We start from the raw sequence: 15,599 nt of genomic DNA on the forward strand, positions 1-15,599 counted from the left end.
GTTTCACGCTTGGACTTGATCTTGTGTCTTTGATTGCTTGATCAACTTCAGTTTCTGTATTGTTCCCCTTTTCCTGAAAACTCTGTTTTAGTTGTGTAAAATTGTGAACTTAACTCACTCGAATTGCTTGTATCCAGAACTTCTTGTCTTACTTCGTCGAAGTCTAGATATAGAAAGATTTCTTCTATGTTTTTGGATTCTTTAAGAAAACCAGGTATATTGTTTATATTGAACCTAACGTTTTTGGAGAAAAGGTGCGTAGTTTTTATGTTGTGCAAGATATAGGATGTGTTATCAGAGTAACCAATAGACAGACAATTTGTAGCTTTCGGATCAAACTTTGATTCTTCACTGGCATCAAGAACTTTTAATAGACTACTCATCCAAATGATTTTCGATGGATTTTCTCGGTTTTCTGCCAAAAACATCTTCGAAGGCCTATTTTGTTTTTTTTGGTTTTTACCAATAAATTTCTTGCATATCATGTTGCATCTAAAGCTTAAGTCCAATGGCTTTTTGACAATTTTGATTGTTCTGGATTCATCTTGCAGCCTCTATCCAGTGTTTCAGGAACTTTCAATTCACGAGCTATTTTCGCTCAAACATACTTTTTAAAAGGCTTTGTTTTCATGTTCTCTCAAAACCATTTCGCAAAATTATTGGTCGGCAACATAGTGCAACAAATTCTTTGAAAGCATTTTGTATTTCCTAAACTTTACTACCACATTGCCACTGAATTCATCTTTGAAACTAATTCAATATCAGTTGCTACCTATAATTGACGGACTGACTGCTCCAATAACGTCAGAGTAAACTTTTTCTAAGTTTTGTGCTGCTTTGTTATCCGTCACTTTTGTAACAGGCTTTTTCGAAATTTTTCCCGAATCACAAGATTCACAAAAATCTAAAGCAAGGAAAGCTTCATCTGTTCTATTCGCTAAGTCTCTAAAACTCAAATGTACCACTCTTTTATGTCAGAGTCTTCCTTGACAATTGCCCGCCTTAAATTTGAAAAATCGTGCTTGTTTTTTTCTGTATGATAGGAAAAACAGTTTCCTTCTTCTTATAAGTCTGAAGCTTTCTTTGCTTTTGAGTTTTAGCACTTAGCTTTTAAGTGAAATAATCCGTTCGGGTTTTGTTTTTGAACTCAACTTCAAACTGCAATTGATTTTGTTTTGTACTCTTGTACATGTAATGCTTTTCCAAATGTCAATTTATGCAGCACATCTTTATTGTCTCGTGCTTCAACATCTAATTCTCCTATTCCTTCAAGTTTTCCCCTCCATTTGGATTATTAACACTGGTTTTTACTTTCGATAGTGTTTAAACCAAGTTTTAACTATCATCATGTAATCAGTACTGCTTGAATCTACTACTAAATCAACTTTTGAAAATTCAAATGAGCTATCAGCGCTTGAACTAGACACACTGAGCTTTTATTAGGCTATTTTTGTTGATGTTTACAAGCACATTCGTGAAAACCTTTAGCCTCGCATGTACTACATACAGCGTTGCATGTTTTTAAAACGCCAGAGTCCCAGGTTTGTTACATACAAAACACAAATTAGAGCTTTTGGAACTACGAGGTATAGTAAAAGTGTATATCAGTTTGATGAAATGCATTCTTTAATGACATGGCAACAAGATGATCCTCCTTTACATTATCTCTTTGCCTGTGCCTCTCCTTGAAGTTGGTAAGACGCTTCTTCACTTCCATAAATATTCTCTGCAGGATTGAAGCTCTTCTGCACCACAAATTGCTCGTATTGTTGTAGAAGGCCGCTCAGTACTATTGCATTAAACATCGTCTCAGAGAGCTCCTTGCCAGCATCCTGCAAGTGGATGAACAGATCTTGCGCTCTGATAAAGTCTGGTGGCTGACTTTGTCTTCTTGAATTTGTAGTCTGGCCAACTGCCTCATCAGACTTATGACTGTGGTTGTCTTGTCACTTCTAATCTATTGCTGGAGATGTTGCCAGGCTTTCTGACCATCACAGAGACCCTTGCTGTTCACACAGTAACGCCGAATAAGCATGAGGATGATCGTGTCTAGTTTCATTGCAACGTAGCAACAAATCTGGTTTTTGGCGGCTTTCATTTGTTTGTACAGCTAAAGCTCTAGCTTGAGTCTGTGTTGCGTACTCTAGGGTTAAGGCATCATTGCATCATTGGGGTCTTTCCTCAAAGGTGGTGGCCAATCGGGTAGCTCATCTGTGTCTGTGAGCGTTTCGAGCAGGCCATTGGTTTGCGCAGAGGCAGGGAAACGAGTACTCCAAGTTGAGTAGTCTTCTGCTAACCAACTGAATGTTATCCACTTCAAAACTATTGTTTGGTGGTTTCAATATCAAGTTTACTTTACTTTACCAAAAACTGCCAACACTGACACCACAGTTTCAACCAAAAGCTCTATTGGAGTATCAACGGTCTGATGGCTGGGCCCATAACCTGTTAGCACAATTACGAACACGGTAGCGCAACAACCCCGATGAGGCAGGACGATTTTGTCAAGTTAGAGATTGAAGCTGTTTAAGCTCAAAAGATATTAGAGAGAATAAGATAAATTAAATTTAGGAGATTCAAAAGAGAAGAGTGAAGATTTTAACAAAAATCAGTGGTATATTTAATCTGAAAACTAAATATAATGTTTACGGTTTACGTTTGTTTTAAAAGGTGAACGTAACAACAATCAGGCGATTTTGAGGCCTGTGAGTGGGTGTTAGTTCATAATTACATGCTTTCATAATTTGGGCTGGACCTCAAGGCCTTGAATTTGGGCATTGACCAGACAAGACAGACCAAAATGTGGGTATTGGCCACACCAGACAGACCAAACTATGGGTACTGGCCAGAACAAACAGACCGAAATGCTGGTATTGGCCACACCGAACAGACCAAAATTGCCATTAGCCAGACGGAAAAGCGCGACCCAAATTTTTTCCAGACCTTTGAATTGGGTCGCAGCGGACCCCCCCCCCCCCCTGTCTGCAACCCAAACATGACAAATATCTGTCTGGGGTCGCGGAATTCGTCCCGAGTATTAGTCAAAAGTATAAAACAATTAGTATAATCGTTTATTGACCAAATTCCGCACTGTGATGCTCTTTTTACATGTATTAAGATACGTTTTGTGGATTAAAGATGTAAAAGACCCAAATGGTCCACTTTTCTGGAAAGCTGGCTCGTTTTGATTAAAATTTACTGGATCTACAATGTTAAATTTCACTGAATTAATTGATATTCGAATAGCACTTCAAATAAAGTAAGAAAGCCTTTATAAACTATAGAGGAAAATACACTATCTGAATCACTAACACAAACTGTTTCCTCCCATATTTCAGGAGAATTGAAACTAAAGATCAAAACAAAATTCCTAAAACGTTCATTTTGATAGCACTATACGGCGGTCTAATATCTTCAAGAGGAAAAATTTTTCAAAACAACGGTTGATAAGCAATATCTTTCTAGCGAACAAAAAAATTTGAAAAAAAAATTGTATGGAAACAGTTTGTGACTTGATTTATGACACTGAAATTTATTGGGATCTATTTGACACCGCATCATAGATTAACCAACACGCCAAGTTATAAGAAGGATTTAAGACGCTTGAGTCCACACAACTGGTGTAGTCATTGTTCTATGTATTAATTTCCTACCCAATTTCTTTTTCCTTTCTATTTCTTTTTTAATTACCGATACTACCGCGAGCATTTTGCTATGTTTTTTATTTGAAAAAGGCCATCTTGTATGATTCTTGTAGGACATCAGGATGTGTAATTGAATCTGTTGCAAAAGTTTAAATTGCATGTTTAAATTGCAGTATAATCATTGCAAGATCTTGTAGCATCTCGCAAGATTGTGGAAGAATTTCTTGAAAGACCGTGCATCGTCTTGAAAGATTTTGTCAGCACCTTTGCAAGATCTTTCAAAATAAACTTTTGTGTGCTGGTTAATCCGTCTTAAACTAATTTGAGACGAAATATGATATAATTTGTGACCTAAACATGGAATATTCCCAAATCAGGAGGTGGGTAGTTCATGTGATGTCGTTTACTCTCGTTTTCAAATCGACTCCTACCCGAAGAGCGGCGGTTTAAGTTGTTATTACTATTATTACTGTGCTGGTTATGATTATTTAGGGACGATCGGTGCGGATACCCATTTGAAGTTTGTTGATTGTAACTCGTTTTGGTCGAGTTCAGTTTTCGTGCATGCAAGTTCTGATCATGATTCGTTGAGTTCCGAGAAGTTGGCAAGGTTCGGTTTTTCTGTCGTGAGTCGTGGTTATTACTCATTGTTTTCGGGTTATGTCCTCCGCGACTTTGAGTTTGTTCACGTTTTGGAGGCGGAGTGGTGTCTCGTTCGGGGCTGCTGTTCTCGTCATGTCGTGGGCTGCTGATTTCGATTTGTCGCTCACATAAATGGGTGACGTTTTCGTTGTGCTTGCACTGGAATCGCTCTATTATCAGCCCCTTTTCCGGGAAGTCTTCACGTTGGAGGGTAAAATTGGCAATTTTGCAGTAGTCCGAGCAGTTTTGGCTCATAATGCGTGTGTGCTTGTTTATATCTCGCATTTGAAAATTATTGTTATTGACGGTGCTGTTGTTTTTGGCACTGAAACAGAGTGGAAATTGTCTGGATTTTTGTTTTACTGATGGGGCTTACGGATCAACAACAAGATTTGGAAAGAAGCTTAAATTTATCCTCGGTAACTCATTGAATGGAATAGTGCTGTTCAACCTCTTTAAATTTATATTAGGTATTAGCCAAACAATGTTGAGACAGAATTTTGTCAGGCTATCATATAATTCTCCAAACTGATTTTCAAGATCCTTATTATTTGTATCCTAAAAATTCTGCAATATATTTCTAATCTCCCCTCACGCTAAGATTTTTCAATCTCAATTTAAATTTCACTTAAATTTTTTGCCGTTTATATTGCTTAGCACAATTGATGCAGTAATCTTTCTAAGGCATAGTTTTGATCAAAGAGACAGCAACGAGGCATTGGGGTGTTTAATATTGACAGGAACTTGATCTACCGTGTGCAGGTTGAACAAATTGAACCAACCTTACCTGCAATTTCCTCTTTCAGCCATAACTTAGTCTACGCAGGAAGCCTTTTGCGTCTTATGGTCTACGGTCAAAATATAATTTTGAGTGGAGTTAATTCCAATTTCTAAACTTGCAAAATGAACTAAGGAACCCCGACAAATGAATTTAAAAATCTATCTATTTTTGAGCCCAATTTTACTTAATAAAATAGAAGTCAATTTAGAAATTCCAGTAATATTCGTAAGGGCCCCACCCTTGGTTTTAACCACCACTTTATATAACCTCTCTAAATTCCCAGAAACCCCTACCCTGTAATAGATATATTAAATCTTATTCAACCCTTGAGGTCAAGTGGCAGACGCACAAAGCTCACTGTCTAGCGACCCAGACAAATTTCCAATTTTTCCATTGTTCCAGAGTTAGATTTTTGCCTAATTTTTGAAGTAACGATCTTACTTACCGCTTGAGGTCATGTTAAATACAGACGCTAGGTGCGTAGGCTAAGGTAAGAGGTGATAATTCATAAATGGAGTGAAAAAGCAGAAGTTATTCGGAATGATATAGAATTATATAAAAAGATACATAGATAGATACATGGTGATAGTGAATTGTGTATATGATAATAGAAAGTGCTTTTAAGCGTGTTTACCTCAACAGACACGCATATATTAAGTTTGTATTAGGAATAAGAGAGAAAGAGTGGTTGTGGCTCGCGGCCTTAATAATAGATCAATGTTACAGTAGTAGCCTTTGTGAAGGTGAATTTATACAAAGGAAGCAAGATTAAATACCAAATATGCCGGCTACTACCTCCAGCCATCACTATATGCAATCACATTTGCTTTCCCACTCTCTCATATCGCCAAAATGTGAAAAAATAAAGAAAAAAGGCATCAAACGCAATAAAAAGTCCCCACAATTTTTTTCGTCATCAAATACCCGACACGCCTTTACCCTTTCACCTTTCACTTAGGCTAACATACGTCCTTCTATGATATTGGGTAAGATCTGGGGTGGGTGGGGGGGTTAAGTAAAGTAGCCCAAGAAAGTCTCTTAGGAAATGAAAAAGTGAATAGATGCAAATTAAATTGGAGATAGGAGGGGGGTTGGGGGTCCGTAAAAGAAGAGACGCGCACACGGTAGCCGGCAGACAGAATTAAGTAAAATGAAAAAATTCTCTCAATTTTACTCCTACCCAATACGAGAGAACGGCTTTGCTTATTAAACAGAAATGAATAGAATCCGGGTTTTATGCTTGGTCAAATGTGGAAATGGTTCTGTTATGTGACAAGGAACGCCCGCCTGTTATTGAAATTGATAGAAAGACGTTTTGTCTGTGCCAGCAGGAAGGAACGAATCATTAGATTTTCCCGCTTTTAACTCCATAAGGATATTGCTACAACGGGAATATATAAGAAAAAATAGAGACAAAAATTTGTTTAATTAAGAAATAAAGTCACAGCCAAAAGTTTATCTTGCAAGATTATGTTAAATTCTTTGCAAATTCTTCAAAGATCTTGCGACATTTTGCCCAAAAAATTAGTTCTGGTAAGATCTTGCAAGATTCTTTCAAAAAATTAATTCTTGAAATGCGAAAAAAAGCTCTTGAATGAATTTTGCAGAACAATTTATAAATTTTGCAACTATTTTCCGAGATTTTTAAAAAAAAATTCAAGACTGCGCCAGGTATAAACGCAATTGATTTGAACTGTTACAAAATATACAGCAGAACATTTTGTCTTCAGTCGAAAAACAAAATCTCAGGGTATAAAAACTCGAACTAAATAAAACAAAGGAAAACAATCACTTCATTTGAGAGAAACTTGCGGACAATCTTTACAAAAATTCAATCAGCTATATAAATCGCAATCGTGTTCAAAAAACATAAATATAAAGAAATTGTGACGTCTAGCGTAACAAGAAAATGTCGGGCGAAATTGCTTTAAAATAACAAATTTGATAAAAAATAAACAGAGCTAAGTTTAGCTGCAAATATTTTTTTTCGTTTTCTCTATTTGCCTTTAAATAATAACTAAAAGATGCAAGATATCCAACTTTGCGCTTTTCCTTCCCATCATTATGTGCTTATACAGTCAAGTTATTTTCCGGAAACAAGATTATTTGTGGAATTTTGAATGAGCTAACTAGATTTGCCGGTCTTAGAAGACTTAAAACTACCATTATTAATCATCGTTCTGTCCGCATATATATGCGGGCAATTGCTGCAACGTTTTTCAGCTAACAAATCCAATTCAACATCCAGTTGTATTGATCAGATCACTTCAGTAAATCTATAAGTTATTCTTTGTGTTTACAGATTGGTATTCGATCATTCCTGAGAAATTTCATTCTTTAAATAATGCTTCAAAAACGCTTTTATTCTGCCTCCATGAAGCAATAGGTTAGAGGTCTAGAAGTCTTCTAAGTCGGAATTACAATTAAAAAATTTAACTAGCTATTTCCCTCTCATAATTGATTCTCTCGCCCAAACCACAAAGGACCAACAGAAGATAAATTTGTTGAACTACACTGGTGAAGCACAAGTATTTCCAATTTGGAGCATGAAGTTGCTTGCAATGGTGCAGACATGGGTGCTCTCGAAACAGCTATTGCCACTGATAGAGACAAAAAGGAGCAAACTCATGAGCTCTAGCCAATGCCCAACGGACAGAAAACAGAGAAAGAGACACAAAGACAGAAAAACAAACGAGAAAGCAATTAATGACAATGGGCCAAAAGGAATCGATATCTGGGAGGAGATCTAAATCTAGACGCAACAACTTTTTTTGATAAAGAGACAGATAACAATGAGTGGGAAATGACTGCTCTGGGGATGTTTCAAAGCCTTCCAAATTTTGGAAGAGTATAAAACATCAACAACATTGTTCTTGGTGCAACTAATTGCCCGATTCCAACGAAAAGTTTCGGAAGATTTAGATGGCATCAGGTGACAGTAGCGGCTTAGAACACTAAAAGAAAGAGCGCAAGACAAAAAACACAAGGGACGGAGTATGTCAGCGGCGCCAGCAGTGATTCGTGACTTGAGTGAAACACAGGAACGATGCTGCTACTTTTGTTAGCTGGCTGGAGAAAATGCAAAGAGCTGCAGGAGAAAATAGACAGCTCAATGCATCACGCATGGTGACAAAGGATACTTAAAGAGCAATTGCGAAATACACAGAGAGATGAAGTAATCTTAGAGACCAGCAAAGGTTTTAGACTTGACGATATCATACAAAGATTAACGATCTGCTGCTACTCAGTGGAAAACAGCAGGCATTTTAGTGGAAAGTGATTACACAGAACGATTAAGGGCGATCATTGTTGCGTTCTTCGAATTCGTAGCCCTCAAGTCAAACGTCAGACACCAAACCTAAACAGTAAAAACTGAAAAGTGATGAGCAAAATTGTGTGCCAGTCAGCAAAACCTCAGTTGATGGCGAAGTTCAAATCTTTGAAAGAAATTGTTAGAAAAAAAACACTAATCGAAAGGGAGTTCGATTAACACTAATACAAAGCTTTAATTTGTTTTACTTGTCTGGAAGCTTTCTGGAATTCGAAACGATTTCCAGCTGCGGATGAATTGACAGAAAAAAGTAGCAATTGGTCATTTAAATCAAAGAGATGTGGTCATGAAAATGCCAGAGACGTCTTGAAAGACTTGAAAAATACGATTTGTTCGCAATTTCAAAAACACAATGAATCCAGATCCACGAACGGCAGAAGCCTCAGTCAGACAAGAGGAGTTCTCAGTAATGACCGAACTTCCACAGTAGAATTGCTAGGTAGGATTGCTCTCAGCGTTCCAGATACCAGCGCACTGAGTCAGAATTTACCAAGGTGATCCGGGAAGATAAATTTGTCGATGTGGCTGGGATAAAAAACATGGTTGGAAAAAAAGAGGAAGGCTTCATGCAGGGATGACAAAATATTCGAACTCCAAACTCTCAAAAAAAAACGTTTGTTATTTTTTTGGTTTCACTTTCTGCAAGAGCTTTCGAGACAAAGGATTTGCAAAGCTCGAACCCAAGGTATTGGAGGCGTCCACGGTACTTTGCGCGTTAAAAAACTAAAGACAGCGCAAATCTGGTGAAAACACCCAACTCACGCAAAGTGACGGTCTGACTGTCAAATATTCAAATGGGCTCCAGCTCTGATAACAAAGAGACAACAGACTTAAAAAAGGTCGGCGAAGAACATCTACAAACCTGGAAACCAAAGTGGGGTATCAAGAAAATGACAAGAATGAAGCAGGGCACTTGTACTGCAATCAAAAGAAAAGTGGCGAGATGCAGATAGCATAAAACACTTGTAAACAAACAACATTGAGAAGAAATGAGAGCGAGACAGAAAGAGTGCTCAGATGTCAATTGCGAATCAACTGTTTTCGGAAACAGTAAACGAGTGTGGAAAAGATGACTTTTCTTCCGCAGAGTTTTTTAGCATCAGTGCTGATTCACAAAAACAAGTGGAAAGAGTTGGACCATGAAAACAGAAATGAGCAGTAAATGTTTTGCAAGTGTTATGTAGACGTCAAAACGAACCCAGTCCGTGCAATGAAGGACAAGGTCAAGTGCCTCTAAGATAGCAAAATTGAGAACACAGTGAGACCAACAACAAAATGGGACGCCAATCCTCAGAAACGGTTTTCCAAAGTGAAACCTCCCCCCAGAGCTCAGGTTGACAAGTCCAAAGAATATTTGAGGAAAAATTTCCAAGAGCTATGGACATTCATTCTAATATTCGAGCAATAAAAAATCAGGTTTCTACTTCAGCTTTCAGTAAAGCAAGATCATTTGATGTCCCAATTTCATTTAGGGATGTCATTCCTGCAATCAGCTGTTGAGAAGAAAGTGTACAGAAAAACCTCCAGAGCCTGCGAAGCGAAGACTAGAAGCAGAGAAATTAGCCTAACCACTAACTTAATCAATTTTGATTTGAAGAAAGCCGCTATCAGCTGGTTCAAGGAATTGACGATATTTATACTGACTCGGGTTTTCACCAGAAGTAAGAGCAACCAGTGTTTGCGAAACCAGAGACAGTGTGTAGTATTTTTGATTGAGTCATGGTTGACGACATGAGGTTGGTAAAAAAACGACAGTGAATTCTGACATTAAAAGGATACTGGGATACACTTTCCACATACAAAACGAATCACATCAAAACAGAGCAAAGTCGAAAAGATCCGAAAAATCTACAAAAAGAAGACGACGCTCGAGTTGTTTCACATGATCGATTGCAAACCCTCGGGAGTTCCAGTTGACTTCAATTTAAAACTTTATAAAACAGCAATTAAACATGGTGAATTAGAATAAGACTATCTACAAAAGCGTGGTAGTGCCACGTCTATATCTGGCAAAAGCAAGCTCATGTATCATGGCCACAGTCAATAATTTGTACAGACACCTGAATTCACACGAAAACAAACGCTGTCCGTGTAGAAAACAACCATTAAGATATCTGCAAGGTTCAAAACAGTTTGAACTTATTTATAATACGAGGTTATTTGGGTATTTATGATTTAGTGGGGGTATGTGATGCAGTCTATAGAGGAGATTTAGTCGACAGGTTTTCAAAAATGCTTTTATGCCGCCGGCCAAAGTTCATTAACCCACATACAAAATACAGACGGAATTGAAATGCGTTTTTCGACCGAAAAAACTATGATAATAGGAGCTAATAAAAACTAACAACTGAGCCATACAAAACACCATAATTGTTTAAAATTAGTTTCGGATTTCCGATCGTTTACACTGTTCCTTAGCTTCTGCACCCTTTCAGTCAATGAAACCTATCCGTATCTGCGCAAAACCATTCTGTGCAATTGGACACGTAAATTAGCGCTTTGAAAGTTTGTAATTTGTGCGTAATTTGACGCATAAGGCTTTTTAGTCTGTCATGAGAAAAAAGAAAAAAAATGTTAATCGTCAACTACACAAGAAAAAAAGTGGCACACTTATGATCTACAAGTTTTTCAAGTTTGAGTATGATCGTTGCAGTCTAAAGATATACGCTAATTGAGCAACTATTGAAAAAAAAAGGATAAAAATTTCCGGCCGGTTAACTACTGATGCAATTTCGCAAACTTATCAAGATTCTCATGTGCAGGATTGCATAATGTAACCATTAAACGAGGAAAAAGCATTCAACATCAAATATGGCTGCTAACGTGCGTGAGTTCAAGAAAAATTTACCAAAAAATGGCCAAACCAAAATTTTACGATTACAATCAAAGAAGCCTTAAGAAATCTTTTGTAAACATGTATTTGAATTAGTGGCAGAAATTTGTTGGTCATATGAAGTTTTCGAAAATAGTGCTTCATTTTCCTGATTTTTACACATTCTTTTCTCATATTATATACTGTATATTTTTTTGGTTAACATTGACTAAGTCGTTTTCGGGAACAGTTTATGCCAGAATTCAGACCAAGGTTCGATCAGTCTTGGTACTTCCAAATTTACAGATTTCTGGGAAAATTAAATTCTATTTTGTTCTTTTTTTTCAAAACCCTTATGCGATTAAGATGAGTCGCTTAATTTGTTTAGGCGTTCTATAGCTTTTCTTTACTTTTATTTTACTGGTTCGTCTATCAGTTTTTGGGATGCAATATGTTCATGACGGTATGAATTAGTTATCTTGGCAACCGAAGTTAATTAAAGGACTGGAAGAAAGACGAAACAAACGTAACTGGTCACATTTCAGAGACTTGAATGACTCATTTTTAAAAATAAATTTTTTGGAAAAGTATTGTCACAGATTTGTTTTAGTCAATCCTTTATTTATTTTAAGCTTTTTTGAGCAAAAACAACTAACCAAGCAATAGTTGCCTATTGGCGTTGATGGATGTCACGTTTCAGTTTATAACTTAGTAATGAAAAGAAGAACCAACCTGGTACTAACAAAAAACGAAACAATGTGTACGCAAGAATGAAGCACAAAACAGTAGGAAAAAGTAAAAACAACAAATGTAAATAAACAAGCAGTTATAGTCGCCTAAAGGACGCCTAGGTGACGTTGCTTTCTCCTTTCCATACCAAATTGTTTCTAATTTTAATTTATGCTGTGAATTTCCCTCATCAATTTAAAGCGGAAATGATATATGCTAAAATCTTTGAAATACTCACGTTATCTCTGTAAGCCGATTGGCACAGTCAAAATGTTGAGATTGTCAAATTGTTTTCTGCGGGCAAGGAATTTTCTATTATCAAATGATTTTTTTTGCTCAAAATTTTCAACCCTCCGCAGCTATTGAAATGTTTGGATAAAGTTATTTGACGACTAATTTGGATCTCATAAGATGACATTTTTTCTCTATTATGATAGAAAGCAGTTCAAAACTTTGGTGGACGACAGCTCCAGATGAAAGTCAAGTTAAACTTTTATTTTACTATTTTGACTTCTTTTTGAGAATTTTTTGTCTAGTAAACCCGACTTAGCCGCAATTCGGCTTATTTAGTTTGTCTGCCAAATGAGGCGATATGGGACAATTGTTGCCATGGGTGCGTAATAATGGCAATAATTGGAAACTTCAGAAGAGGCACAAATTAAACAGCAATGGCAGAAGAACAAGTAGAAGGAGAGAATGGAGAGATAGGAGATAGATTTGCAGGTAGATAGGAGGGGAAGTAATGACAGGATAGGCAAATTAGCCCGGTCAAAAATGGCAATTGACGCGTGAAGACAGAATTAGTTATTGCCTCTCTATCTATATCTCAGGTAAGGAAGCAACGAAACATAATAAGGAAATAAATCCAATTAAAAACACGCTCTCATAAATATGTTTAAAAATAGACTGATTATAAACCACAGCTCATGCGCACTTCAACTGAAAAACGACAAAGAACTGCCACAGCTAAAATTTTAACGGCCAAAACAATTTAAGGACCGTGGCAATCCCCCCCCCCCCCCTGTAGGCACACAAGTCGAAAGTTATCCCTAATCGAGGCCTAAGATTATGAAAGGAGTGAAAATATCTTGATCGATATTTGGTATGAAAATATTTTGACCCAAGTTTGATTTCTCCTGGAGTTGGGCTGAAATTAAAAGAGCAGCCTCTTTAGTTCAAATTTTGTTCTCAAATTTTCCTCGACAAAAGAAAAAGTCCTCGACAGTGAACACAAGTCCTCTATAGTGAACCTATCGTAAAGCATAAGTCGAAATTCATTCTTGAATCTTTGCATTTTAATCTTTACATTTCGCATAGGCCGTAGAGAAGAAACTTAAACAATACTTCATCTATAGATTTTTGCCAGTCGAAATGTGAAAACAAATGCGATGAAATTCAGCAAATAGGAGAACAAGCAACTTTTACTCCTGCTTGTGTCAGTTGATCACCTAAAATTTTGTCGTAGTCTCCTGCATGAAGATTTTTTATGAAAAACGAATATCCTCAACTTTTGTAGTGACAATTAATGTCATTTTTCAATTTTTTGTGAATATTTTTAAATTTAAATTAAACGAAACGGGGGACAAAAAGTCAAAACCACTGCAGTCTCCAAACAGAATAATGAATATAAAGTTTGTTAGCATCCTATTTAAATAAGTTTCAGTGAGATCTGGACCATCCCTTAGAGGATAAATATAACCGCAAAATTATTTTTTAATTTCTAGACGTCTCAAACTCTTTCCAAGGTTTGAATAATTAGACGAAATCAATAGACAACCGTTATTATATTTTACAAACAAAACTTCATGTTTTTCAACTATAAGGTTTCAGTGTTTTTGAGGATCAGCTAATTTTTTTTTCAAAGAAACTTTTTTTTCGAGAGCCTATATTTGTTATTCAACGAGAAATCACTTCTTTACCTATACAACAGATTAAAATGGTTAATTGAAAGCAAGCTGAGCGCAATTGGTGATTGCTAAAATAAAAAAGCAGGTTTTTCAGAGTATTGTAAACACAATTATTTTCACGTAATTTTTTGTTCGCGTGAGTAGGTAATTTGGCAGCACCCTGTCAAAATGGCAGTCAAGGTGTCAGGACAAAATACCCAATGCCGATATACCCAATTTTTTATTCTAACGTTGAATCTATCGGAACGATTATTTAGCATACTATTTAGTTAGTGCATTTGGACATGCCTATCGGGCCATGTCCATGCCTCAGGGGCCTTGCCTTTGGGATTTGATATGGCATATGATATATTGATTGTAAAATGGCACTGAATTTACCGGAACTGAATTATTTATTTTATCAATGAAAAAAGAGTACTTTAAATAGTAGAAACAATAAATGTTCAGGACCATTTATTCTTTCTACTATTCTTTCTACTCATTATCAGTTTAACCATACAAGAATCGTACTAAGAAATAGCGTATGTCTTGTATGGCATCCTATATGGTCCTTGTATGATTAAAAAGAAGTAGCAATCCGGGTTGTTTTTGGAAGACATAGTCAAACGGTATAACTGATGATAAAATAATGGCCTCTTTTGACATTAAAATTTCAATTGTTTCTTAAACACATAGCTTAAATTACTCATGGATGTCAACAAAAATTTTGGACTAAATTAAATGAGATTTTTAGCGCTCAACATCTGAGTTTTAAAAACTTGAAATGCCGAAGTAAAATTACTCGCACGCAAAAACAACGCCCACCCAAAAAATACTCTTCACACACACACGCACGCACAAGCACACACCCACACAAACACACCCACACAAACACACACACGCACGCGCACGCAAGCACACACACAAGCGCGCGCACACACACACAAACAAGCAATCACACACACGCATACACACACATACACACACACACACACACTAAAACAGATTCTAAACAAAACCCTTACGATATAAATCAAATTCTGGCATGCGAAAAAGCCATGCATACACTTCTCATGCGTTCAGAACAATTAGAAGCACCGATAAAAAACGAAAAACATACCTGAATGATATATATATATATATAATATATATATTGTATATATATATATATATATATATATATATATACATATATTATATATATATGTATATTTGTATGTAAAAAATATATTATATATATATTATATATTCATATATATATATATATATATATATATATATATATATATATTCATATATATATATATATATATATATATTTATATGTATATATATATATATATACATATATTATATATTATATGTATATTTGTATGTAAACACATATATATATATATATATAAATATATATTCAATATTATTTATTATAATATATATACTAATATATAACATATATATATATATGTATATATATATATATATATATATAAATATATATATTTACATATAATTTATATATATATATATATATATATATATATATATACTCTAATCGTTTTCACAATCAACATGAAGCTCAAATTAGAGCACACTTTTATCTGTCACACCTATTTCACGATCTAAAAGAGATATAACTAAAGAGATATCTATAAGAGATATTGCTAAAGAAGTAGCAATCCGGGTTGTTTTTGGAAGACATAGTCAAACGGTATAACTGATGATAAAATAATGGCCTCTTTTGACATTAAAATTTCAATTGTTTCTTAAACACATA

General features: G+C 35.8%; 2 protein-coding genes across 6 annotated transcripts in view; both read right to left on the reverse strand.

The window, feature by feature from the left end:
* LOC142345753 (potassium voltage-gated channel subfamily A member 1-like) overlaps positions 1-15,599 on the reverse strand; it is a 488,213-nt gene that overhangs the window by 112,526 nt on the left and 360,088 nt on the right. The window lies entirely within an intron of this gene.
* LOC142345750 (uncharacterized) overlaps positions 3,835-15,599 on the reverse strand; it is a 166,985-nt gene continuing 155,220 nt past the window's right edge. For all 5 annotated transcript variants that reach the window (XM_075398050.1, XM_075398053.1, XM_075398051.1 and 2 more), the window contains exon 4: positions 3,835-4,611. In XM_075398050.1, coding sequence (XP_075254165.1) covers positions 3,996-4,611 — 616 coding nt within the window. In that variant the 3' untranslated portion in view covers positions 3,835-3,995. The remainder of the gene's footprint in view (positions 4,612-15,599) is intronic.

Source organism: Convolutriloba macropyga, chromosome 9, assembly GCF_964194025.1.
Source record: "Convolutriloba macropyga chromosome 9, txConMacr16.3, whole genome shotgun sequence".
Taxonomy (NCBI): Eukaryota; Metazoa; Xenacoelomorpha; order Acoela; family Convolutidae; genus Convolutriloba; species Convolutriloba macropyga.